We start from the raw sequence: 27,096 nt of genomic DNA on the forward strand, positions 1-27,096 counted from the left end.
GTTGGCACCTTGGTGACTTCTTGTATTTTACAGAAAGGAGTCCATTACTCCATATACATACATTGCAGTGTAGCTGTGGGCACAGAAATAACTGCAATTAAAATCCCTTACCATGTAGCTTCCAACAAAAGCAGGGGATCAAATCCGGCCAGTAACAGATCAGGCAGCCATTCCTCCCATTCCCGCTGTGCGTTACAAACGTACTGACTAAGTGCAGCTACCTCTTTCCCAGATGGCAACGGGCAGCGCTGATTCAAGAAATAGCGGAACAGATCAAAGGTTTTGTTTTCCAGACAGCACATTAAATGTGCGCTAGACAGTCTGAAGCCGTATTTGAGAAGAACGGGTACCATTTCAAAGTGCCTGGAATAAACAGCAAACAGTGAATTATAAAGCTGGTCGGCAATTATGTGCACAGAATGTGAAAGGCTTGATATACGTGAATATGGCGAGATCGCGTTACAGTGTAATTTGTAGTAACATGCACAAGAACAAATAATTATGATTTACATCTTAAAACAAGGTCACTGTAATTGAGCAGTTGCTTCATGGAAACCAAAACACAAGTCAAGATGAATTGTAGCTCAGCGTCTGACAACATGATTGTTATTCTGTTCACACTCTGCTATGCCCTAAATAAAAAAAACACACACACAACGAAGAAACTGGCCACTGGCTGTCAATAGAATATATTTTATTCAGTCAGCCTGATGGCAGTCATAGCTAATAGCCCAATGACTAATCCCCCAATAAGAGACAGGGATGATTATTGCACGCGTGCAGTAAATGTGCCTCTTGCTTTGCCGGTCTCTTCTGAAGACGTTAAAATAATTTTAAAAGCCTAGACAGGTGCATAATGAGTGTCTGACCCTCGGCTGCAAGAGGTCTCTGCAATAAAATGTTGGAAAGCTGCTGCGACATTCCCCGTGTTTTTCTTGAGAAACTAAAAAAAACTGCTGTCGGATGACCGCAGATCCGTATCAGACAGGCTCATTTGATTACATTTCTCTTTATATAACTCATGGCGAGGGCAAGTCGGGCTGATTAAAATGAAGAAATGCTGATGTTTATGCCTGTTTATTCAGCCATTTGCAATAGACGAAACAAAACAAATGTCGGGCGAGGATTTCTGAAGATGCGCTCCAAGTGATACACTGTAAAAAGGCCATACGATGAACTATGAGCATCGCTTCATCGCTAGCCTCATCCATAATGTATAAGGCACCTGGCAGAGAAGGCTCTGGCTTTTATCCAGACGAATGTATTCACATGTGCACCCGAGGATCTGGATGAGCTCTTGCCTCCAGCAATTTCATCTCATTCCTAGTTTGACCACAGAAACATTAGGAGTAATAGGTGCGCTCTAATACAAATGTTGTTGACATCTGGGGGTGCTTCTTACCTGTTTGCTGGCTCAGAATTTGCACAATTATGTAAGCAACAAACTTGTTCAGTTTTTTTTTTTTCAATCTTTTTTTGAAGCCTGGATTTATTTTGTGAAATGTTTACCACCAAATGAAACAGCTGACCTCCTAACAACCAATATGGGTTAGTGGGAGGTGTTACTGTCCGTCTAGTGACTATTTTGTGTGTGGGGCTAGCGACGCTGACAAAGAAAGAAACAGAATAGAAGATATTTAACTTAGAGCTGGGCAGTATGACCAAAAATTTATATCACAGTATTTTTCAAAATTATATCGGTGTCACAGTATTTGACGGTATTTTTTTTTTCCATTCATGATTAGGTTTTAACCCCATTTCCTAATAAATTAGAGAATAATTACTGCAGTATTGAAAATCAGAGTCAGGCAAGCGAAGGATCGGCAACAGAAAGTCGTAAGGTAAATCAGGCAGGCTTAGTTTCCCAGGCAAGGCCGCAGACAACATAGCACAGGAGGAGGCGTTTGATAGCTTTAAATACCGCCCACGCATGCGCAGAACCGGCGCTGTCAGCGCATCGTGGACATGCACACTTTGACAAGTACGCGTGCGTCAAAGCGCACGTACATGTCAAAGTGTGCACGCAAGGGGGCACACGAGACCGGGCCGCACGGGTGAGTACCCTGACACCCCGGTATTGCGGTATCTGAAAAATGAATATAGTTTAAAAAAAAAAACACCGGTATTCGGTATTAAATGGTATATCGCCCAGCCCTAATTTAACTTATTCAATTTGTTGGCTGAATTTTAAACTTCTAGAGATATGGGCTTTAAATAGTCTGTACACCTGGTATTTATTAATTGCTTTTATCAAAGAAATACACAGAAACTTTTCTGCACTAAAAGTCAAGCCACAATTACAAATCAAAAGTCAACCCACAAATCGTCTGCACATCTGCCCATTTATCATCATCCAGTTGTGGGATATCACCTTCCCATTTGCATTTTTAGCAATTGGGGCCCCCAGAGCCGTTATGAGCATCTTGTATGGATCAGATACCAGCTTTTTAGGGTTTAGGTCCCTAAAAAACCTTGTATCCAAGGCTATCGTGATACTAAAACCTTAAGTTAGTATTGATATTGGTATATATAGTTTATGTATGTAAGTGGCGCAGTTGGAGGTAGAGATACAAGACAATAGATGGCTGGTTTAGCGTCTCTTTTAATTGGTTGAGGATTGGGAACAGGAGGTCTTGTAAGTAACGGACCCCAAGCCTAGGCCAGTAGTGAAAGTCTGGGAGACGTAGTAAATGTTTAAAATGGTGGATTTCTGGTTTAGTTCAAATCCTGGAATTTGTAAATCCTGACTAAGCTACACTTTATGGCCAAAAGTAGGTGGAGATCTGTGTGTCTAACATCTCATTTCAAAGCCAAAGGGCATTAATATGAAGCTAGTCTTCTCTTTGCTGCTAAAAGGACTTTTAATCTTCTAGGAAGACTTTCTACCAGATGCTGGAATGTTATTGGCGGTATTTGTTTTCATTTGTAGGCAAAAGGAAAATAAAATCAATTTACTCCAACTTGTACTTGGCAATAGGCATAAGAAAATCCATATTCACTTGGTTGTTATCCAATAGCGGTTAATTTCCTCCCTTAATGACAATGTTTAGGACTTCATGTTTCCCCATCTATATCCCCCCCTGACCTCTAGCACGCATACAAAGTTCAAGTGGATTTAATTAGGCCTCAAGAGGCATTACGCAGAAAAATCGATCTTTGCATTTTGACCATATCAGATAAGGAATCAATACTTCAGCTTTTTTGCATTTGAAAAGTCTTCCTTGTGTATGGAGAGTCTCCGTTTTAGTGTTGTAAAAACATTGTGGGAGTAAAAAACATTTACATGCACACTGACTTTCCCCACTGAAACCCCATCAATTCTGCTACTCCTAAATACAATAAGGACCAACTCTAGGCAAATGCAGCCGCTGTTTATACATTCAAAGAAGCACCTACACGTTTCAGTTAGTTTATTGATTCTTGATGAATCAACCCCAGTTTGTGAAATATACTACACACACACACAAAAAAAACCTGTCATAGAGACATGGGTAAGCGACTCGGAGCTTGCTATTCATCCAATATATAAGAAAGTGTCAATTTAGTTAGATCATTTATCACGTCTGAGACCCTGCAAATATGCTGTTGAAGGCGGATGAAGACATGCATATGCCTCCTTGCAGTTATAAGAGCATATTGTGTTGAAGTAAAAGGGAACTACAGCTGAAATGCATGGTGCGCACTATGGAGAAAATGTTAGGTAACATTTAGTAAAACATTCACCAATGAAAAAAGGACATTTAAAAAAATCCTTTTTAATTCTGATTTGATTAGATCACTCACAGACAAGGTGGGAGGGTGCCATTAAGCTAAAGGTCTGGCTCATAAACTGGTCAAATGGCCAATTTGCCTTCTTCCATGTAGCGCATGAACCAATCCTTTAGCCAGCCAGGGTCACACCACAAAATATGAAAGGAAGTAAAGGTCCCCATACACGGGCCGATAGTAGATATGGGCAGAACCGAGCGGCCTGGCCGACCGATATCTGGCCTGAAATTGGCCAGATCTCGATCGGCCAGGTTAAAAAATCCAGTCGCATCGGGGACCGCATCAGCTCGTTGATGTGGTCCCCGAACCGACTGCCCCATGGCCGCAAATGTAATTCGATCGTTTGGCCCCAGGGCCAAGCGATCAGATTTTTTTTTTTTTTAGCTACTTGCTACCCGATATTGCCCACCCGTAGGTGGGGATATCGGGTGAAGATCCGCTCGCTTGGCGACATCGCCAAGCGAGCGGATCTTATAGTGTATGGGGACCTTAAGACTTAAAGTATGACCCTTTCCCACCCATCCCCTCACAGTGTAAAGAAACTCAATCAAACAAATCTATGCATGTACTGCCAGGGCCCCTGTACTGGATTAGTGCTGGGTCCCTTCTCCTATACAAAAAAACAGCTAAGTGGTTTTCACTGGTACACATTTTATGTGCACCCCTCAGGCTAAATATATTACCTAGCTCTGATTTAGAAGATTCCTTTTCCATGAAACACAGGAATGTCAATGACTTCTTGACATAATGTCAACAGTTCTTGAAAGAGTGTTTTCTTCTAGCTATAATGTAATACGGAAAGGTTGGTAACCCATGGTAACGCATTAATGGATGCTTGACACTAGTAATGTGCAGATTAGAGAACACATCAACCCACACCAAACACTGATCAACCCTGGACCATATTCCAAGGTCCAAACCAAACACATTGCTGATGTCATAGAAGGGGAGGATCACAAGTTAACTGCCAAGGAAAGCAAGAGAACGTCTAGAAATAAATTATTATACCAGAGTCTGGATTTACACTTGTAGCTGTCCTCTGGAAGTTGAACCTAACCAATCCATGCTTGGCACAGAAACAAAAACTAGATTCTGATTCTTGTCAAATCCCTTTAGTAGCATTGCTAAAATGTTGTCAATAAGTTGGAGAACCAATCTCATCTAAATAACTGCTCTAAGAACTTTCCTTGACTCAAGAAACATCTGACCTAGACCCATTAGATATGCATTACATACTATTTACATCAAGCATAGAGCAGCGACAAGAGATATGGCACACATGCTACTTTGCAAGTATCAATACTTATGGCAGCAATCACAATACTTAATCCATACCAGATCTCTTATATTCACCTGAAACACTGAAGGCTGCCTGGGATTAGCCCTCGAAATAGGGAATAACTGGTGCATGGACCCACAACTATTGGGGGGTGGTGGATGTGGAAGCTGAATTAAAGTAGAGATTTGGTAAACCGCTGTAGAAATCTTCTAAATTCTGCAAATTTATTTTTTACAAATTCATTTTTTACACAAGCATACTTTAAGAGGATAAAAATAAAAGTATATGATATGCATACCTTCTCTGGAAAACCATACACATTGGTGTTTCACATCCAAACAATGGGCACTTTTGAGCTTCGGGGCTATATCCGCTCATCAGCAACTTTTCCAGACAGTCTTTGTGGCCCCCATAAACTGCAGAATACACGGGGCTCACTTTCCCATTCTCTACTCCACCAGCTGAATCTGTGACCGGCAGTAGCAAATCCAAAGTCCTAAAGAAAATAAATGCCTCCAGTTGATGTTTCTATAGGCTAAAGGCAAGAAATGTATACAGATAGGAGCCTATGCACTGGTACATATCTCCACTAGCAGAGGAACTGAATCTCCTATCACACTAGTGGAGGGGAAATAGAAGATGCAATTAAATTTCTCAACCAACAATAATAGGAACAGACTAACCAGATATTCTGGATGGGAGTTTTGTTTAGAGAGTTTCCAACCAATTAGAGAAAATTTAGAGGTGCAAGGTGTCCTTCAACCATATTCTTCTACTCTGCTTATTCTCAACAGGTAAGTAAACTAAGGGGTAATTTTGGGGGTAAACAGGTGAGGTTCCCTTGGGAGAGGGCAGGCATCCAAGAAATACTTCCATTTATCTAGAAATTGGATTGTTAAATTAAATATTTTTCAAGAAATCAGCTACTTTAGTTAAAATTTATATGTTTTGGATAAGATTATACCTTTAAATACGGATTCTGATATCACTAAATACCCATTAGTCTGTCATAACTAGGCACAGGCTCTTGTGCCAAATGAATAAGAGCTATGAAATTATACTTAGGCCAACTGCAGTAGACTGATCATTTTATAAAACAATATCATATTTTCTAATTAGCTTATGTGGCCACAAAATTCCTTAATCAGACCCATATATCAGAGGACTTACTTGCTTTGGCCCATCTGAGCAGCCGCATGAATTGGCAACTGCCAGTTGTCATCGTTGCAGTAAAGGTTTGGATCGGCTCCCTTGGACAGTAGCAGCTCCACACACTTGTCATGGCCTTCCTGTGCGGCGATGAATAACGGCGTGGCTTTGTCCTTGGCCTGGCAGTCGGAGTTTGCACCTGATACATAATGAAGCTCTTAATAGAAAATCATCAACAATTCCTGCAAAGATTAGGCCGATGTAACAAATGCAGCAGTGTTAATGAGGTATCTACCAAAACCATATGCTACATCAATGTTATTGTCACTAGCAAGGCAAATTTACGCTTGTTTGCTTACTAAATGGCACAGACAGCAGAAGAGGACTTTTTATAGAAAAAAAAGCAGACCTACACCTATTACATACATTCAACTGAATCTCCCAGAAAGAATATTTATTGTTCCCGTTTAGAATATTTATTGTGCTCCCCTGAATGTATGGGTAAGTCCTTGGCAGGTTGCAAGCAAAGCAAACCTGAGACACATGATAACATCATTTAAATTGACTTAATTGTGAATCTGAAAAGTTTACCCACAACTTGTACCCGATTTCCTATTGTACATATGCTCATTCATTTTGATGCATGGAGTGCAATTGTTTTGGGTGCAACCAGGGATGGACTGGCCCAGCGGGACACCAGGAAAAATCCGGTGTGCCCCACTGACCCAGACTCGCTCCTTGTCTGACGCTACAGACACTCCCCCTGACCATCCCTCAATCGTGTCCACAAGGGAAAAGTACAAGTTACACACAGGGAGTTAAGGTGTGTTAAGGACCTTATGACTGGAGCAGGGACCCAGGTGCTGTGTGGGGGGGCCCTGAAACAGCAGCCCTAGGTAGGCTCCAGGACCCAACAACACTGGGTGCAATTTCCCACACAGTCACTGATGACCCAGAAGTGCTCCTCCTGACCTTCACCTGATTGCACCACAATGAAAAAGTATAAGTGGAGGGTTGTGAGAAGGACCTCGCGACTGTGGCGCTGGGCCTGTGTGGGGAACCTTGAGGTGGCAGCCAGGTTTGCCCCAGATGATGGTTGAACTTGCCATGCAGTGAGAAAGACCCTGGAATTATAGGGGAAAAACACTGCATTACAGGTAAAACAACAGAAAGTACCTTTCTGTAAAGAAAGGTACTTGAGCCCATAGATGCTCCTTTGCAACTTGGGGCAAGTGCCCCTTCTGCCTGCTCTGATGAATTGCACACAAGAGCACACACTGATGCAAGTCAGCACTGGAAGTACCATCAGCTAGGACCTGCAGCTAATTCCAGGGTTCCTTTGGCAAGTGTTAATGGGGCTCATTTATAAAGCCTGGGCAAATTTGCACCTGGGCAGTATCCCAACCAGAGGTTTGTTTTCACTGTTCTACCAGCAGCTGGCTAAAAAAAGGGTAAAACTGATTGGTTGCTATGGGATACTGCCCAGGTGCAAGTTTGCTCAGTGTTTATAAACGAGTCTCAATAGCCGCAACTGACTTGTGCAACGTGATTCAGAGGCCATACAAGCAAGAATGCAGAGGGAAAAGTGCGCACAACAACTTGCACTTGATTTACCAAAACGTAATTGCACCCACAATATCGTTATCCACAATCCACATTGTAAGTGAAATTTCTCCTGCCTGTTTATATTTGTTTTGTTGAACTTCTTTTCCAATCACTCACGTTACAATAAATTATAAAAGTGGTGGAACTCTTTGAACACCAAAGACTTTGCTGGAAAGTCTCATGTCTGCACGATGATGGCGGCACGTCGCGGCAATTCATTCTGTTTTGAAGGAAGTGGTGAGATACTGTGCCACCAGCACAAAGTGATGGAATATGAAGTCAGCTCTTTTAAATCCAGTGATAAAAGATGAATGATCTGAACCGAGCGAGGGAGGATGACATTCAGTATAATGAAAGATATGACTAAAAGGCGGCTGAGGGGGGGGGGTGTTCGAAGGCAATCGAAGGATTGTGTCAAGCCAAGCTAATAAAAACCAACAGGATTTACAGCATCAACACAAACATACAAATTGCTGTAGCTGTTTCTGACTTCTAGCCTGTCGGCTGGGTATTGCCTGATGGGGCACGAGCAGATCAATGTCATGGCTCTAAACATCCATGGGGAAAAAAAACTAAGGGAGGGAACAGAGAGACATTAGGCAAAAATGTTATTTAAAAAAAAAAAATCCCCATAATAGAAGTAACTAAGGAACAATGCTCCTGTCAGTACTAATCTGCAAGATCCACTGCGGCCAACTGGAGCTCCAGTCACATGGAACTTGCCAGATCAGTCACAGAGAACCAGATAGTTGGCACAAGGAAACCGCTCAATGGCTTTTATTGTCTTGTGCTTTCCTTCATTATGGGGGCCAACTGGCTTGAAAAATTGTGTGTATTTCCCAGAACTGCTAAATGTGGACCATTCTAAAAGCAATTCACCTTCCTTATGGTTACCAATTATTCTGAATGTGTACTTAGTCTGACAGATTATACACCCAGCAAGCTAAGTAACAAGCTTTATGATAAAGGAGAGAAGTCTGCAGTAAATGGAGATACTTCTACATTGAGGGATATTCATTCCGAACTTGGATGCGCCAAAATGCACTTGTTTGAACTGAAAGAAATGCAGAAGAAAATAAACCCATGCTACAATATTTATGGTTGATATAGCATTAAGGGGTGCAAGATTATGGCCCTTCCACTGAGCATTGTACCCATGGGATATGCTACACTCTGGGGGAACATGCTAAAATCATTGCACTTTGCATCCTTTTGTCTTTCTGCCCTGCAATTAGTAAATGAATCCTGATGTATACAAAGGATACTAACTGGCCTAGCACCACTAAACATACTGTCTCTACTCAGACTCCCCCTCTCCACTACTCCTATTGCTCAAGCCCCACGTACTCCTTCTACTACTACTACTACACTCACAAATCCAACCCCCACAGCCAGTCATTAGTCCATTCTCTACCTTGGAATTGCACCCTTAAAGGAAAAGGAAAGTCGTTTTGGCATTTTACTGCCAATAAATTAGCCACAAGCTAGAATGCTATATTTATTCTGCAGAAAGCTAAACAGCCCTATAAGTTCCCTCTGTTTGTTTAAGATAGCAGCTGCCATTTTAGTTTGGTCTCAGTAGCTTCCTGCTGCAGCTCTAGGGGCTGGTAGCTCAGATCACACAATCTGATGGGAGGGGGAGTGAATTCTTATGAAGGATTTTTCTGAGAGAGGAAGCCTGATACCGAAGTACATGTGCACACAAAAGAAGACAATAAATCCTGTGCTTCTTTTGATAGAGGACCTATTGCAGCTTTTTACTTCTTACTTAGTTTTTACTTCTTCTCCTTTAACCCTCTTGTGCCTTAAGCAGCTCTGCCTATCCCCAGTTCTTGCCCTGATGTGGAGGTTCCCCTAGCAAAAAAACAAAAGACAGGGTTTAGCCCCCATATGGAATATAAAATACAAAGTTTGCCCATGAGAAGTAACCCACAGGAACCAATAAGAAGTTTGCTTTTAAACAGGTGACCAGTAAATGCTTTCAGCTAATTGGTTGCTATGGGTTACTGCTCTTGGGCAAACTTAGTGTCTTTTATTACATAACCCCATAGGTATTTTAGGGGGTACTATACCTGTAAACATATCCTTTTCAGTATTCTATAAAAGAACATTTTAAATGGTTTTCACTTTTTATTTATTTATTTATTTTGTTTAATTATTTGACATTGTATCCTGTCTTCTGCCTGCAGCTGCAAATACTGTCTAATTGCTGGGGTCACTGACCCTGGCAACCAAAAAAAAAAAACAGATTAACTGTGAGTGAGGCTTCAATTATATTACTGTTCTTATCTTTCACTCTATCTTTCTATTCGGGCACACTGCTATTCATCTTCCATTCTGCTTTCCAGCCTGCTTCCTGGTTCCTAGGGTAATTAAGAACAGCAGAATATAAGATATAAAAAGAATAATGACGTACATCACAGTAAAAGCTGATTTTAAGCTGAACTAAAAGTTATTATCATTTATTTGTTATATCTGTTATTTATATAGCGCTGACACTTTTCCTCAGTCCTGTACACATTATTACAGTCCCTGGCCCAGTGGAGCTTACAGTCTAAGGTCCCTCTCACATCCATACACAGACTGTGGACAATTTTATCAGGTCCAAAAAAGAAAAACTCGGAACAGCACAAAGCTACGCCATGTTTTCTTAGTGGCCACATATCACAGCATCAACTTTGTATCCAGTAAACAGCACCATTTAAATTCCTTAATCTTTTTCCATCATGGTTATATCCTGTTCGCTTGTACTATCCAGCATATAGCCATGATGGAATAAAGGCTTTTTTAATGTTACAGAATTTAAATGGTGCTGTTTACTGTATATACAACTGTATGAGGTGCCAATTAGCCTGTCTATTATGTTTATACCATGCAAACATCAAACTCCTTAGAGCTGAAAGGCAGAAGTGCTAACCACTGAGCCACTAGTAGTACTGCCAACTTCTCTGTAATTACCTATGATTTATTGCTGTATTCTCTTTTCTGATGCCATTATGTGATTTTATATATAAAACTATATTGAACTAGGTATTCTCTATGTAAGACATATAAGTATTCATTATAAGTTACTTTTTATCTGGTTTTTATTTTTTAAGTATTATGGATTTCACGTTATTAGACAATGCTGCCTTTTTTTTTGTTGGCTCACTGTCCCTGGCAACCATAAAAAGCTCAACTCTGAGGCTTTAATCTTGTAATTGTGTTATCCTTATTTTTCATTGCTTGTATTTATGAACAGGCTCTCTGCTATTCATCTTCCATTCTGGCTTCCAAACGGCTGCCTTGTGGCTACAGTATGTAAGCCCTGGTGACCAGGTAGCCATTAAAGCTTCAAGCCTGAGAGCTACACAGGAAGAAAAAATATAAATAATTAAAAAACAACAAAAACTGGAGACAGGAGGAGGGGGGTCATCCTTTCACTTTACTGGTAAGGCCCCATCTAGAATATGCCGTGCCGTTTTGGTCTCCAGTGTTTAAATGGGATATATCTGCATCAACGATGTTTGGAGTTAATACAGCAACCACTGGGAGTTGCCCCCCCGCAATAAGTCCCTGGGCTTTGGCCACCATGTATGACTGCACAATGAGAAAATGCATAGAATGTGCATAGAATTATTTTTCATGGATGTTTAAAGGAATCAATTAGTCAGTCATGCTAATTACTGTATATACTCGAGTATAAGCCTAGTTTTTGAGCACCCAAAATGTGCTGAAAAAGTCACCCTCGGCTTATACTCGAGTCGGGTGCCTCCAGTCTTGCACCCTGTCTTTTGTGTGCAAATTAGGCCCCCCGCAACCAGACCCTCCAGTGCCCTGGCCCACTCCCAAATTCATCTTCTTCTACCATTCTCACCTGTCCCATTCTGCACTAGACATTGCACTTTATATTCTATATAATCTATATATAGTTTTGAATGATTTTTACTCTTTGTGTTTTAGCTTGGTTGCTGATTGAGCTAAGGGGGTAGTACTCTTAAGGTATCATTGTTGATACCATATTGTTTTTGTTGACCCTCTTCTCCACTTACAGAGCTAATTTACATATACCCCACTCATGCCTCATTTAATGTAATTGTATTGGTATTTATTTTGATTACTGAAACTTAGCAATAGCTGCTGCATTTCCCACCCTGTAGGCTTATACTCGAGTCAATAAGTTTTTCCAGTTTTCTTAGATAAAATTAGGTACCTCGGCTTATATTCGGATTGGCTTATACACGAGTATATACGGTAGTTCCTTTACACATTCATATTAAGTATTTTTTTGTTTTTTTATACATGCCTGACCTATGTCACTCCTATGTCACTCCTAAAATGCCCATTTACATGGAATACCCATCACACTGAGCCTTACCCACTGGGTTTTAAAGCACAGCCAGGGCAGTATGATAATGGGATTCTAAAATGTAGATCAGTTTTGCCCTTATTGGGGCGTAGGGTTTTCCAATAAGCATATGTAGATCTAGGGAAGTGGATTCACTAGAAAAGCATTATGGTTGAGCAGAGAAGTCCTCATTTATGTGCATGGAGAAAACAATTTAAAAACCCCAAATAATAAAGAAACAAAGACCAATTGTAAGTGTCAATATTGTACAATTTCTTACTTAGTTTATAAAAAGCACACACATCAATAGAATTCCTCCATATATTGGGATTTATGTGAACTGGCTTTATCAGCTGCCTATGATTACTAATGTTCATCAAGCAAAACTGTAGTCGATTTGTTTGGTTGGTAGAGCAATTTGTGCTGGGCTGAATACTGATATTTACAGTAGATGTCCTATGAATGATATATTTGTCTATGGTGGATTGGGAAGGCTCCTACACTAAATACAGACTGCCATAAGGGAGCCTGTAGCTACTGCCAGTTGTTGGTTTTTGGTTAGAAAATAAACTGTGTATTTATAAACATGAAGAATTAATACTCAAATAGAAATGTCTGTCCTTTGTGGAGAGCCCTGAATTCTTCTATAGTATATGGAATTTATTTACTTTTGATTAGAAGTCACTAAAAACCCGAATGCTTCATAGTGTCAGTTGCTTTAATTCACCAACAAGAAAGACTGGAACAAAATTCTTTCATGTGTTTTATTTGTATTCATTCTTATGTTCCACAACTATATCTGCTCAGTTTCAATGGATATTCAATAACTGGCATGATTAATAGATTTCATAAGCCTAAAATGGGTGCAAGATTTTGAATCCCACACCCTATATACAGAATGGGAAATCTCTTGGATTTTAAACCAGACAGTCTGGTTGGTTCAAAGCTGCCTGCCCAGGTCTCAGGGGTCTAAAAATTCCTAGAGCGGCAATCTTATGTTCAGTGATTTAAAAGCTCTTGAATGAAGTCAAGAATGCAAATGAATGTAAAATTGACCAGAGGATTCTTCTAAGCACTTTGGCAAATTTACATTAGATAGTAATTTGGGTTGAAAAAAGTAAAGTTCAACCCCTCCAAATTACACCCAGTGTAGAGTTCTGCACAGGTCTTGTTGAGCAGGCACAGGTCTTGTTGAGCAGATATGTGTCCAACCTGGACTCACTACTGTGAGGTTTGACATGATATCTTATACTCTCATATTGATATAATCATTTATCCGTATATTCATATACTTTGCTATACCTTGGAGCTTAGAATATCATGCTCCATTTTAGAAATACATCTCAATTTTGTAACTGCAAACAGCAAAGCTCGAACAACTCACAATAGTTTGTTTTTCCCAAATAGTGTCCTTGCAGGGCTTGCACATCGCAAAATACATATTATTTATCTTATTAGTTACATTCCTGTCTGGTACAGGCCATCCTTGAAGGCCATCTTTGAATTAACAATAGTCTTTTTTTTATTTGTTATAACACACCCCTATGTAATTGCGCCGAAGGTTATAAAGGTTATGATCACTTAACAATAAATTAAAGTTTGAACTTCCATTGTGGTTGTGTCCTTCTTGTTCCCGTATATGCCTTTGTCCTGGCAGGAGGGCTCCCACAGGTTCCTATACTTAAGAGTCCGCAGTCAGGAACCCTAACAACTACATGACCTGCACCCACCACCCTATATGTCCACTTACCCAGACCCACTACCCACCCCTAACTGCAAATAGGTAACTTACCTTCAGACCTGGGACTTGTAAAACCTAAAGTGATGACAGTGTATACCGGTAGTGACATCATTTTGGAGCCAGATCAGAAGGGTAAGTTAAAAAACAACTTGCTGTATCGGGGATCACCCTGTGGGGATCATCCCAGTATGACCCTGCGTCTCTGCACTCTTTCTAGTTCATTAATATCCTTCTTAAGTCCAAAACTGCACTGCATACTCAACGTGACGCCTTACCCGAAGGTGACTCTTCTATGTTCACTTTATTCAAGGCAGAGCAACATCACAACGTGTTCCTTTTCTCATAAAATGTATTTTCAGCCGACTGTAATCAGTCAATTGAAATAAACCTCAGGTAGAGTTGTTTTAAATTCAATATATTAGCCGTTTAAAACCTGCTAATATCTAGAAAACTAAAAGAACTAAAGCAAATAATTCATGTAAATTGAAAAAAAGCTAAAGAGCACAAAGTTTGCAATACACATTGTGTCCTCTCAAGGTTACAGGCCCGCATGAACAGATGCACTGAGTGTAAGCTGACAAAAGGCCAATCAAACAGGAAATGTCAAATGTGATACCTCGAACGGGAAACTTATGTGCCTTTAACTCAAGCCATAAAATATAAATGGCAGCAAGTACCTTTTAGCTGTGAGACAGCCGAGTCATTTGTATGGGCAAACAGGTACATGAATGATGCATGATAACGCCTGAAATATTTATGATGCGACAAATCCTCAAATGCTTGTGAAAACATCATGATGTTATTTAGTAAACAGAAACACACAGAGAATTATTTCATTTGTAAGGGACAAACAAATCTACAATTATTTTAGGCGTAAATTGTAACAAAAACAGCACAACGGCACATTCTTCACTGTAGGAATAAGAAAACCACTTGATGAATGAGGGACCAGTACAACAGCTAAAGGGGTAATAAGGGTATTCAGTGCTTAGGTTATATAATCATTAGGCAGAATAACTAATGGTGTTTAGTTAATCACAAGCAAACATTTAATATGAGTTGGCATTGTATGAAAGAATATGCATTACCAATTTGAGAAAACTAAACCCCACGCAACTGTGTAAATAACAAACCCACGGGTGGACAGTCAGTTCTTCAGATCAAAAATGCAGAATTACAAATACATCATCAAACCAAAATTGCAAACTAGAAAAAAAATCCTTATATTCTTTATCTTGGGTCCCTAAACAAAAAGCAGGTGATCAGATTAAATTGTGATGATTATTTCCATTCTTGTAGCAATGAGACCTCATATTATCTATGATGAACCGATTTTTTTAATGCAGTGCTGTCCAACTGGCGCCCCCCTCTGTGTGGCCCCCACCTGTCTGGCTGCATTGATGGCTTACCTTTGTATAAGCTTTAAATGGTATCAGTACTGAGATTAACTGGCCCCCTGCATGCTTCACACCTTAAATTCAGGCTGTAATCCCCTGTGTTGTTCACAACTTTAAGACCCTGTTTTGTTCACACTTTATAGTGCATTGTTCACCCCCTGCATTGCTCACCACTCAGGCTCAGACTGTAATCACCCACATTGTTCACCTGTTCATACATCAGACTGTAAGAGCAGTGCCAGCATTGTGTCCCTGTATGTGCTGCCTGCCCTATGCTGCCTGTGTGGGCCATACTCTGTCTGCCCTATGCTGCCTGTGTGTGCCATACTCTGCCTGCCCTGTGCTGCCTGTGTGCAATACTCTTTCTGCCCTATGCTGCCTGTGTGGGCCATACTCTGTCTGCCCTATGCTGTCTGTGTGCCCTCCGCCAGGTAGGCCAGAAAAATTCCAGCACTCGGTACCACAGAAGTTGGCAGCGTTGTTCTAATGCATACTGTATTATAGAAAGTGCATGGGGAAAATATATAAACCTATATACACCTTTGTTTCAATTACATTGTTCAACTGTTCAATTAAATTGTTAAATTAATTTTTTAAATTTTTTGCCTGCTTGGGACCTGAGGGTTTCTTTGTAGGGGTTTTGGAACGCCATACAAGATCTCTGCTATAAAATGTAGTCATAAAAAACCCAACAGATTGTTCCAACATGGATTCATGCAGCTTAGTTGCCATCAAGTAAAACGTACTATTTTCATGGAAATCAGTTAAAACATATATAGTCTCCTGTATTTGATCGTTTTCTGCATAATGTGTTTCCGGATAATCAATCAATCTGTACATTAATAACAAATGTTGAATGATTTGTAAAATGTAATTGCTAGTGAAAGCAGTTTTGGCCTGTGCTTTGCTGTTCTCTGCACTGCTGGTTCTGACTACATGTCCCATTGATACTATCTTCCAATAAAGCTCCCTTCCTGCCAGGAGGCTGTTACACAATTTGTCACTAGACTGTTTGTAATTTTATACAAGAGAAAGAAAGGTGCAACTACACACAGCACAACAGTTGAGCCATTTAGAATTTCACTCCAAATTCAGCCAGCTTAGGTTATAGATGTCCCACCTAAGGCCCTTCTTGTTCCATCTGCAGGAGGGTTAAAAGGTGGACAGTCTCAGAAACTGCCTGCTTAAGGGTTGATGTAAACCAGAAATTGTGTCCAATGTTTTTCTCCTCTATCAAATCAAACTGGTGTTTTAGAAGTCAAAATTTTTTGATCTGTTCATTTCATCATAACCCATAATCCCTGTAAATAATAATCCAATCAAGCACTCACCATGCAACAGGAGCAGGTTTAAGCTCTCATATTTTCCATATTGGGATGCAATAAATGTTGGTGTGATCCCAAAGTCATCTTCACATTCCTTGTCAACTCCATTTTCAAGAAGTAACAGGATTATATCTGTGCGTCCCTGAAAAGCAAACACATTTTCAGCTGTTTTATAAATATATAATTACAACAAAAATATCAGGAAATACACACACAGGTATAATTAGCTTCGTATCTGCTATCTGGTCAGAGGGAGAACAGGGTTGCCACCTATCTGGTTTTAAACCAGGCAGTCTGATTATTCAAAGGGCTGTCTGGTTTAAAACTTTCCATCCGGATTTTCACAGAAATCCACCCAATTGCATCTGAGCAATGCAGTAACCCTGCCATTGACATCATAGTCCCACTCCAGTATGTCAGGGTTCTGCCTCCAAAAGCACAGCCTTGCTGCCTACATAACTGCACCCGCCCCCTAACGTTATTGGTTCGACCCTTTGTCCTGGTTTAACTACGGCAAACTTGGAACCCTAAGGGAGCATGTTCCAGTGAGAGTTAAGAAACTTCAGATCTGAGTGGATAAAGGGCTACAGTGTGGATGGTTTCCAATAAAAAAAAACATATTTTTTAGTTACAGGCCAACTGTGGAAAGGGTTTGCTTCTGTCCATGGAATTTATAATAAAGTGGGCATTTTTATGATAAATAACAGTTTATTCCTGCTCACTATAGTTGAGACGGTCACATAGCCATGTATTGCCTCCCCACCCCCTTCCCCATATGATGTTGTATTACAAAAGTCTTGTGCAAGGCTGGGAGAAGTACAGGGGGTTTCCAAGAAACAGGCCAACTCTGGCAAAGATTTTCTCCTGTTCATGGAATTTATAATAAAGTGAGCATTTTTATGCTAAATAACAGTCTATTTCTGCTCACAATATACAGTTGAGACGGTCAAATAGGGCAATGAATTAAAATATACGTGCAAGCTTTTGCAATACAATATACTGTATTATAAGAAATGAGCCATATATTGCCTCCCCCCTTCCCCATATGATGTTGTATAAGAAAAGGCTTGTGCAAGGCTTGGAGAAGTAGAGGGGGTGCAGGCATAAAGCTGGACAAGCTGATAAAAGCTGTTGACAGACCAAGTCAGCAGCTTAAGGGCCCACAGGAGAGGTCTGAAAATCCCATTGGGCGAGGACTACAGCGGCTCATTGATGCGGTTCTTACCCTAATGGCCTGTATCCCTGTCATTGTGATCCGATTATTTGACCATCAACCGTTATTGCCTACCTCAAGATAGAGCAAAGGCCTCGCCAAACGAGCTGATCTTTAAAGTATGGGCACATTTACACAGCCGAAGCTTGCAATCAGTTGCAATCAGATCAGTGTCTAAACATGAAGATCAGTTGTCAGGTTACTGTTGCCTACACCATTAGAAATACTGTTCACTTCCCCCATAACCCCAAAATCTTGCTGTTTTAAAGGTTTTTTCACTAACACAAGCCTGCAGAAAACTGATTGAAACACTGGCAAATGCACCTAAAGCATAACAGTCTCATGTTTTTAATCAACTAAATTGCAATCTAATCGTTCTAGAATTAGGTCATAAATAGGCTTCTAGTTAAAAATTCAACATGTATCATGCACAGAGAAGTAAATAAGATGGCCTCTAAATCACTGACCATTATAAAGGTAAGTCATGGGGCAGCTATATCTGCAGGCTTGTACATCAGTCCTATAACAGAGATTCATTAAAAAGAAATACGTTTTGTATGGTTTGGCAAGAGATTAAGAAGAAGGGAAGGTAAAATCACTGGGGGTACCAAAATGTTAGGCACCCCCCAGTGATTGTAATCGCTTACCTTATACCCTGGGTTGGTGCTCCTGTTAAGAATAAATAGCACGAGCCCGGGGTAGCTGCAAACGAGCGACCCTCTTCCTCCTGTCTTTTTTCCTTGTGATCCCGGGGCCGAGGCATGCACATTAGAGTGAAGAAGCCGGCTTTTTGTTAAAGTTCACCTTTTCATTCTACTGTGGATGCGCAAGCAGCGCAAAGAAGGAAGAGGATCGCTATTTTTGCAGCTACCCCGGGGTGGTGCGGTTTTCTCTTAACAGGAGCACCAATCAAGGGTATAAGGTAAGCAATTACAATCACTGGAGGGGGTGCCTAACATTTTGGCAACCCCCCCCCCTTCCCCCAGTGATTGTACCTTTCCTTCTCCTTTAATAGTAAATAATATGCACCAAATGAGATATTTGCTTGAAAATAATTAAAATAATATTTTTTTTTATAAGAAAATAAAGGGCTTTATTGGGTTATTAGATTTGTTTCAGAGTTACTAATATATTTAACACTAATATCCAATCAGAAAGTGACTGAAGCTGATGGCAAAATGTGTTTGGAAAAATGCTCAGTCTAGTGAAGAATGAGCATCTGCTGGAACCCTGGAGACACGACTTCTGGAAGGGAAGAGATGTGCTGCACAATGTATGTGGAGACATCCCAGCAGGTTCAGGGTGATCACAGAGCAATTAATCATTTGTTCTGTCCATTTAAGTTCATAGGTTTGAAGAGCCACATGGAAGCTGATGGATCTTAGAGGGAATACTTGACCACACAAGACTAAATCCATCTACAGTTTTGTCTGTTGATATAGTTTTGTGTGTATTACTCCACAGGGAGCCATTGACCACATTTTGGAGTATTTCCCTTTGTATTAAAACAGTACCTTAATAGGGTCAGTCAGCTGAACCATAAATGTAGAGACAATAATAAAATCAACTCAAAGCATGACAGGAGTATGAGTAGAAAATAATTAAAACAAATATACTGTTTTATTTTTGTTTTAAAGGAAATTAAAGCAGTAAACCTAAAGGCCCCCATACACAGGCCAATAGAAGCTGCCGATATCGGTCCCTTGGACCGATTCGGCAGCTAATCGGCCCGTGTATGGGCAGAAACGAGCGGCCTGGCCGACCGATATCTGGGCTGAAATTGGCCAGATATCGATCGGCCAGGTTAGAAAATCCAGTCGGATCGGGGACCGCTAGTAGGAAATGCTACACACACGCACAAACATGGAGCTACTGAATAGCGAGATGATGCAAACGTCACATAGAATTAGTTAGCATCATCATTTACCCTGGAATTGCATGTATGCGAAAATGGCCTGAAGGATGACCCAAAAACAATATGGCAGCCACGAATATCAACAAATGTAGATAATTTTGGGTGCACAACAATGTAGCAGTTCACAAATGGGCGTCATATTTACAAAAGTATTATTTTGGGGGCTTTTCTTGTCTTACTCTTTGGGAAGTGCCTATAGAGGCACAGCTGTGTGTTGCCGGATGGCTAAAGAAGACAAGAGGTAAAGCGTGATGTAATGTTTTTGTCAACAACTAATCCTACAAATTTTCCTAAAGGATGAAAAGGTTGTTTTTCACGTTCTGTTTATCTAATGCTATTAAAAGACAATTTTCACCTTGCCCTTTTGGGTATGATGACACAACAGCTAGCTTTAGCTGCCAATATGGACTATAAAGAGCTATACATGTGTCGCTATGCACACCAAATGGAAGAAGATGACTCTTCAAGTGAATGAAGTCTACACAGATAGCTTACTTACCATCAAAGAAGCTTGGTGTAATGGATTCCATCCAGAACACGAGTGGGGCCCATTAATATTTGCTTTATTCTTCAGCAACAGCTCAACAACTTCTTTATGCCCCCCCTCCACAGCTGGAAAACATACAAAAAAAATGTTCAATATGCCCATTAAGGGTTTAGTATTGTGGGGTAACACTTTGTTCATTTATAGCAGATATGCAACGTGGCATTATGGACTGTTTTTTCAAATAATTTTACAGTGTTTCTTTGCAAAACAAGATGAATTCCATTCAAATCACAGAAAGGTGGCTTATACATCTGCAACAATGTGTGGTTCATTAATATTGTAAGTTTTTGCTTGTTTTAGTGGGACTCAAATATAACAGGAACAGAATTTGCTGCCAAGAAATGCTTTTATTTTCCACTATTTTCTAGAAATAGTCACAGAATCTTATTTAACACAGTTTTGAAAGCCCCATAGAAAACGATAAGACTAAACTACCCGTATGAAGTGAATTACTAGGAGCACTTTCTTTACCGGTGGGAAAGTCCAAGCAGGCATTGAAATGTAGGGCACCTTTGGAAGCTTAGCTGCTTATATACACATTAATTTGCATTAATATTTTACCTCTAGGCAATGGAGCCAGTAATGAAAGAAGCAATGTAGAGAAATATCAGGTTTCCTCTGTGCACAAGTAGAATTTTTGCTCTAAATGCTACAATTATGCCGGATTAATATGAAGCTAACACCGGCTACAAAAGTCACCTTAAATATAAAAGGTAAAGCAGTCACATCATGGATATTTTTATGGTTATGACTACAAATTCTACGTTGCAAAATCTTTGTCAGCATTCAGATACAAGTATATTGGAATTTAAACCTATAGAGAAAGCAAGCAACCCCACAAGCCAGGAGGAACACTGCAAGAACAAGCAATTTTATAATTTAAAAAGTAAAACATGGCTTCAGCTTTTTGGCAATATACTGTAAGTTGTAATTAGTTATGCCGCAGTCCCCTATTCAGCACTACTAGGGATGAACAAAATAGTTCATCTAGGATAACGTTTCTTTCACGGATGGATATGATGCAGGTTTTATCACTTATTTTGGGCTTTTGGAAAGGCTTTCTAGCAAGGAGCACAGCAAAGTTTCAAGGCAAGGGCTAAAATATTTATCTAATAAAATGTTCAGTCTGATGAGAGAATCCTTTGTTTAATGCCTCCGTGCAAGTCCAAAATGTTCCCTAGTGGCCAGACACTGCTTGGCAAAACGCACATGGTGTAATCAAACGCCATATAAATGTCTTTAAAGCGAAGAAGAAAATCACTTCCTAAGGTTGTTTTATATAAAGCAATAATTTAGTGGTACATATCATTTATATGCATTTAATATTGTCATAGTACTGAACAGCAAATGAAAGTACCATGGGCATGAATTCCATGTCATGATTCCCGAGGCAGTCCTAAATAGCCAGTGCCAGAATTCATAGTGAGTATTGAACTGTGAACTGCAAAAATCCAACTTCAAATATCTAGGGCAGGGATCCCCAACCTTTACTCGTGAGCCTCTATGCACACTATCAGCTTACAGGGGGCTTTATTTGGTAGTGAATCTTGTTTTTATTCAACCAAAACTTGCCCCCAAGTCAGGAATTCAAAAATAACTACCTGGTTTGGGGGGCACTGGGCGCAACATCCAAGGGGTTGGTGAGCCACTGGTTGGGGATCACTGATCTAGGGGATGCCCACAGACAGAAATTAAATAAGGGTGGCTTGATAGTCCCAGTGGTCAGCTTAATTTCAAATCAGGTTAAGCTAACAACATTTCCGCCATAGTGGAAAGTTAATCACTTCCTCTCTGAAGGCAAATTTTAAGCTAACACTTAAACATGGTTGGACCTGGGGGGTGTAGGGCCCACCGGGGCTACCGCCCCAGGGGCCCCACACCCCCCACCCCCCGCAGGGGCCCAGCCCAACGTCCTACCCTAAACGTACGTATGGGAAACGCATTACAGGAGGACATCGGCGGCCAGGGGAAGTGGCAACAGGGTCGGGTCTGGGCCACTGGGGCCCACCAGGTATTTTCCCAGTGTCCCCCGGTCCAGTCCGACCCTGCACTTAAATACAGTAAGTTTCATCTACAGTCAAAGTCTGAGAAAATCAGATACAAGTGGGTATTGTTCCAAAGCAATTTAGAAGTCAGTGCTGTCATTTCTATTGAACAGTACGAGGCAAAAGAACTTGCAGCTCATGGATACTGGTTATAAAATCCACAGAATCTCTTAAAAAGAAGCCAATATTAGACTCCATCTCAGGCCAAAGCAAAGCAATTACATTGTTTCCAACTGAAAAGCCTTAGAAACAACAAAGATGAACCAAGCTTCATTTACTGCTTCAATGACTGTTTCTTGACCAAAGTCACCTGGAGAATATAGCCACCATCACAATGTATAGGCCATTGAGATGGATTGGACATGTGCTAAGGCATGACACATAGCCTTAAATGCCCCTCACTGGACACCAGGAGAGGTGGGCCTCAGGTAACATGGTGACTTATAGTGGTGTGGGGTTACAAAAGTAACCAAAAAAATAAGCAGAAGGGGAGAGGACATTTGTTGCTATCTTATAAGCCAATGGTCATAATAACTAATGATGATGAGGACAAGGCTCACAGTCCTTCTTTCAATACATATTTTTCTTGGAATCAATGACATCAATGGCATGCCCCAATATCTAGTTTAACTTCCCATTGGTTTTATTTCACAGTTATAAATAATGTTGATTGAATATAGCTTAAATGAAAATAACACCGTGCTAAAGTAAACCCCACCAGTAAGCAATTTTAGGTTACTTACAGCAACAAAAAATCTTGGAAATTTGAGGCATAGTTTAAAGATACCATTTTGCAGACCCACATAAGCTTTGTTTTTCTAAGGCATATTGCTTTAAAATGCATTAAAAAACAAGTAATACAGCCAGGTAAAGCCCATAATAAAAAGACCCTACTCCAAACATATAGAATATTAGATATCCAGCATGCTTGGGACCTGGGGTTTCTGAATAAGGTTTTTTTTCCATAATTTGGATCATCATAATTTAAGTACCGTATACTAAAAATTTTTTAAACATTGAATAAACCCAATAGGATTGTTTTGCCTCCAACAAGGATTACTTATACCTTGGTTAGGATCAAGTGAAAGGTACTGTTTTATTATTTCAGAGAAAATGGAAATCATTTATAACATTTTAAATTGTTTTTCTGAGAGGTGGCCTTCCCATAATTCGGTGCTTTCTGGATAATAGGTTTCCACTTAATGGGTCCTATACAGGTTTTCAAGTAGGCATGCACCAAATCCACTATTTTATGATCCAGCCAAACCCTGAATCCTTTGTGAAATACTGGTCAAACACCAATCGGACTCCTAATTTTCATATGTAAATTAGGACAAGGAAGGGTTAAAGAGAGATTGTATGGTGAAAATGTTTTAACCTTCATGTTTATGTGACAAAAAGTCACATGATTTTAAGGATTCGGCCAAACCCTGCTGAAAACAGCTGAATCTTGGTTGAATCCCGACCCGAATCCTGGATTCAGCGCATCCCTATTTTCAAAAAATTTACTTCAGAGATCCCAGCAACTAATGAAAGATAACCACAATAAAAACTCATATTACTTTGTCTTCGTATTAGCTATGAAAGGTCATTTGAAAACCTTGAGCTACAATAGCATTACGACTGTCACTTATAAACAAAGATGTATAAATACAAGTCTCTTTGGCTGATATATTTCCATATGGTTTATATTTAGTTATACTAGAAGCCCTGCAACAACAAGCCTCTATCTCATTTTTCTTATTAATGTTTCTAGCATACCATGTTCAGCAAAAGAACTGCTAAATCAAACCAATGAGACAGGGATACTATATGTCATTCCAAGCTGCACTTGAAGGATAAACCATTTGCATTCTTCACCTAAACTTTTTAGAACATTTAAAAAAAATAAAAAATAGTACTTTTTAGTTTATATATTCAAATGGATTTTAGAGATTCATGTTTTTAGATTTCACTGTAACGCATTTTCTTTGTATTTCGGTTATCAAAGAATTTTTTGAAATAAGTCCAAAATGAACAAATACATACAATTAAGAACACCGAATTCTAAAACTGCGATCTGTACAAGACAAGAAGTAACTTATAGGGACTGCTCATATGATTTGTATCTGCTTAGTGATTAGAACCAGATATAAGGATAAAAACTCCTTATGTTGCTCCCAAAAATCTCCCACTAAGTCATGGTTGAAAGTAGGGATGCACCGAACCCAGTTTTTTTGGGTTCGGCAGAACCCACAAATCGACTCTGATGGATTCAGCCGAATACCAAAGTGAATCCAAATCCTAATTGGCACATGCTAATTAGGACCCGGAAGGGTTAAAAATCGCCTTTAATCACCTTAGGCCATATATGTCAAACACAAGGCCTGGGGGCCAAATCCGGCCCACCTGGCTGTTTTATGTGGCCCTTGGTGTGTGTGTCTGACCATCCAGCCTGATCAATTTCCATTTTCCTCACATAGTAACTAAGACTAAGGGGTATATTTATCATGCTGTGTAAAAAGTGGAGTGAAGCATTACCGGGGATGTTGCCCAAGGCATCCAATCAGTAATCAGATTTCAACAGTAGCAAAGCATCTATTGGCTGCAATGAGCAACATCACCGGTAAAGACTTACTCCATTTTTTACACATTGTGATAAATATACCCCTTAGTATCTTACTAAGTATATTAATAAAAAATCTGGCCCGCGACTTAGCCTGTGTTTTAGATTTCGGCCCCCTTATGTGATTGAGTTTGACACCCCTGCTTTAGGGGGAAAAAAAATTCAGTTTTCGGCCAAAACCGAACCCTGCCAAACAATGCTGAACCCTGGCCGAATACCAAACCGAACCCTGCCAAACAATGCTGAACCCTGGCCGAATACCAAACCGAACCCTGCCAAACAATGCTGAATCCTGGCCGAATACCAAACCGAACCCTGCCAAACAATGCTGAACCCTGGCCGAATACCAAACCGAACCCTGCCAAACAATGCTGAATCCTGGCTGAATACCAAACCAAACCCTGCCAAACAATGCTGAATCCTGGCTGAATACCAAACCGAACCCTGCCAAACAATGCTGAACCCTGGCCGAATACCAAACCGAACCCTGCCAAACAATGCTGAATCCTGGCTGAATACCAAACCGAACCCTGCCAAACAATGCTGAACCCTGGCCGAATACCAAACCAAACCCTGCCAAACAATGCTGAATCCTGGCTGAATACCAAACCGAACCCTGCCAAACAATGCTGAATCCTGGCTGAATACCAAACCAAACCCTGCCAAACAATGCTGAACCCTGGCCGAATACCAAACCGAATCCTGGATTCGGTGCATTGAATTAAATTAAATGAATTAAAGTAATTAAAGCTCCTGAGCTCCACTTGGCTAACCTTGGTGTAAGGCATAGTATACAGTATATACGACAGCTGTAATGGACCTGACTGTCGTTGCCTCAAAATATATGTTTCCAGGTAAGTCTTTAATCTATGCGTGGCAACGTGTGACACAACAAGATCAAGGAGACCTGGCATCAAAAGGAATGAACCTGTCATCTGTCCCAACAGGGTGGATTTTGTACATATCTATGTATGGATATATCTACACAACAGGAATTCCCTCTGATCCATCTGTACTGCTGGGAGTTTATTTGGAAACGTGACTGTTATTGGGCTCTGATGAGATGTGTGAGGACCTACAGTGGCACGCTCTCCGCTGACTGTACAATGAGCAAAGTTGCTATATGATGTAAAAGCACAGAAAGCACCCTCTTCCTCTATAGTCAATGACTAGATAGGTGCCATTTATTACTCTTTATATCATATTGCACTGATATATTTGGCAGAGCTTTACATCATTCCCATCAGTCTGTGCCCCAGTGTAGCTTACAGTCTATACCCTATCATACTGTAGTAGAGTACCTATATTATACTCACACAAGAATAGCTCTTGCTATTGTATTGGAGGAAACGGTCTTCAAAGTAGATTTACTCACATTAACTGAAAGTGGAACTTTATTGCTGTAGAGATTCTTCAGACAGGGGCTTCATACTGTATGAACCAATTACAGCTGACAGTTTTTGGGTAATACTCATTTGTATAATGAGGCCTTCGGTCTTGTGCTTGGAATTCTCGGTGACTCAGTGAATATCCTTATATTTTACAATAGGTGGTATGTTATTCACTATATAAGTACCAGTTCACAATGTTGCCAGAGAATGTCCACCACCTCTTAAGTCTCTACTCTGACAAGTTTTAACCCCGCACTCTGCCTCCTTTGTGGAGCACTGACTGATCACAGTATATCCTACACCTGCCCCCTACAACAACAGACTGATATAACAGGGGCTAGACTCAAACAATCTACTTCTCTTTCACAGGATCCCAGATTTTCACTGAAACACTTGCTACATTCTTCTTTACTGAGGACTCCTGCCTTGGGTATTATTTACCCACAAAGTAGAGGCCAAAGGGACCTATACTGGTATCCCTTTCTTTTTATATACCAGGGAATACATCATAACACCCTTGGGCCAAGATCTTCAACATGTCATGTCTGACATTTAGGGACATTTCACAGTAGGGGAAGATTAACACCTACAAAATCACTGGGTTGGATTGGGAAATGCAGGAAAATGGAAATGGAAACACTGGTGCAATTTTGCAACAGAATATAGTAACCAAACCTCTACTTATAGTGGTCACATTAAACTGGTTGCATGAAATTTCTGATTAATTAGTAGGTATAACACAACTGGTATCAATTTGATCCATTTTATTAACATGCTTGCAGGTTCAGA

The 27,096-nt window shown here is 40.3% G+C and overlaps 1 protein-coding gene across 4 annotated transcripts in view; it reads right to left on the bottom strand.

The window, feature by feature from the left end:
- Positions 1-27,096, bottom strand: part of asb3 (ankyrin repeat and SOCS box containing 3) — a 64,194-nt gene that overhangs the window by 13,011 nt on the left and 24,087 nt on the right. For 3 of the 4 annotated variants that reach the window (XM_012962820.3, XM_012962821.3, NM_001205069.1), the window contains 5 exons: positions 20,219-20,331; positions 16,598-16,733; positions 6,218-6,395; positions 5,346-5,543; positions 112-363 (listed from right to left, as the gene is read on the bottom strand). In XM_012962820.3, coding sequence (XP_012818274.1) covers positions 112-363; positions 5,346-5,543; positions 6,218-6,395; positions 16,598-16,733; positions 20,219-20,331 — 877 coding nt within the window. The remainder of the gene's footprint in view (positions 1-111; positions 364-5,345; positions 5,544-6,217; positions 6,396-16,597; positions 16,734-20,218; positions 20,332-27,096) is intronic. The other variant, XM_018093817.2, reaches the window with a different exon arrangement.

Source organism: Xenopus tropicalis, chromosome 5, assembly GCF_000004195.4.
Source record: "Xenopus tropicalis strain Nigerian chromosome 5, UCB_Xtro_10.0, whole genome shotgun sequence".
NCBI classification, from domain to species: Eukaryota; Metazoa; Chordata; class Amphibia; order Anura; family Pipidae; genus Xenopus; species Xenopus tropicalis.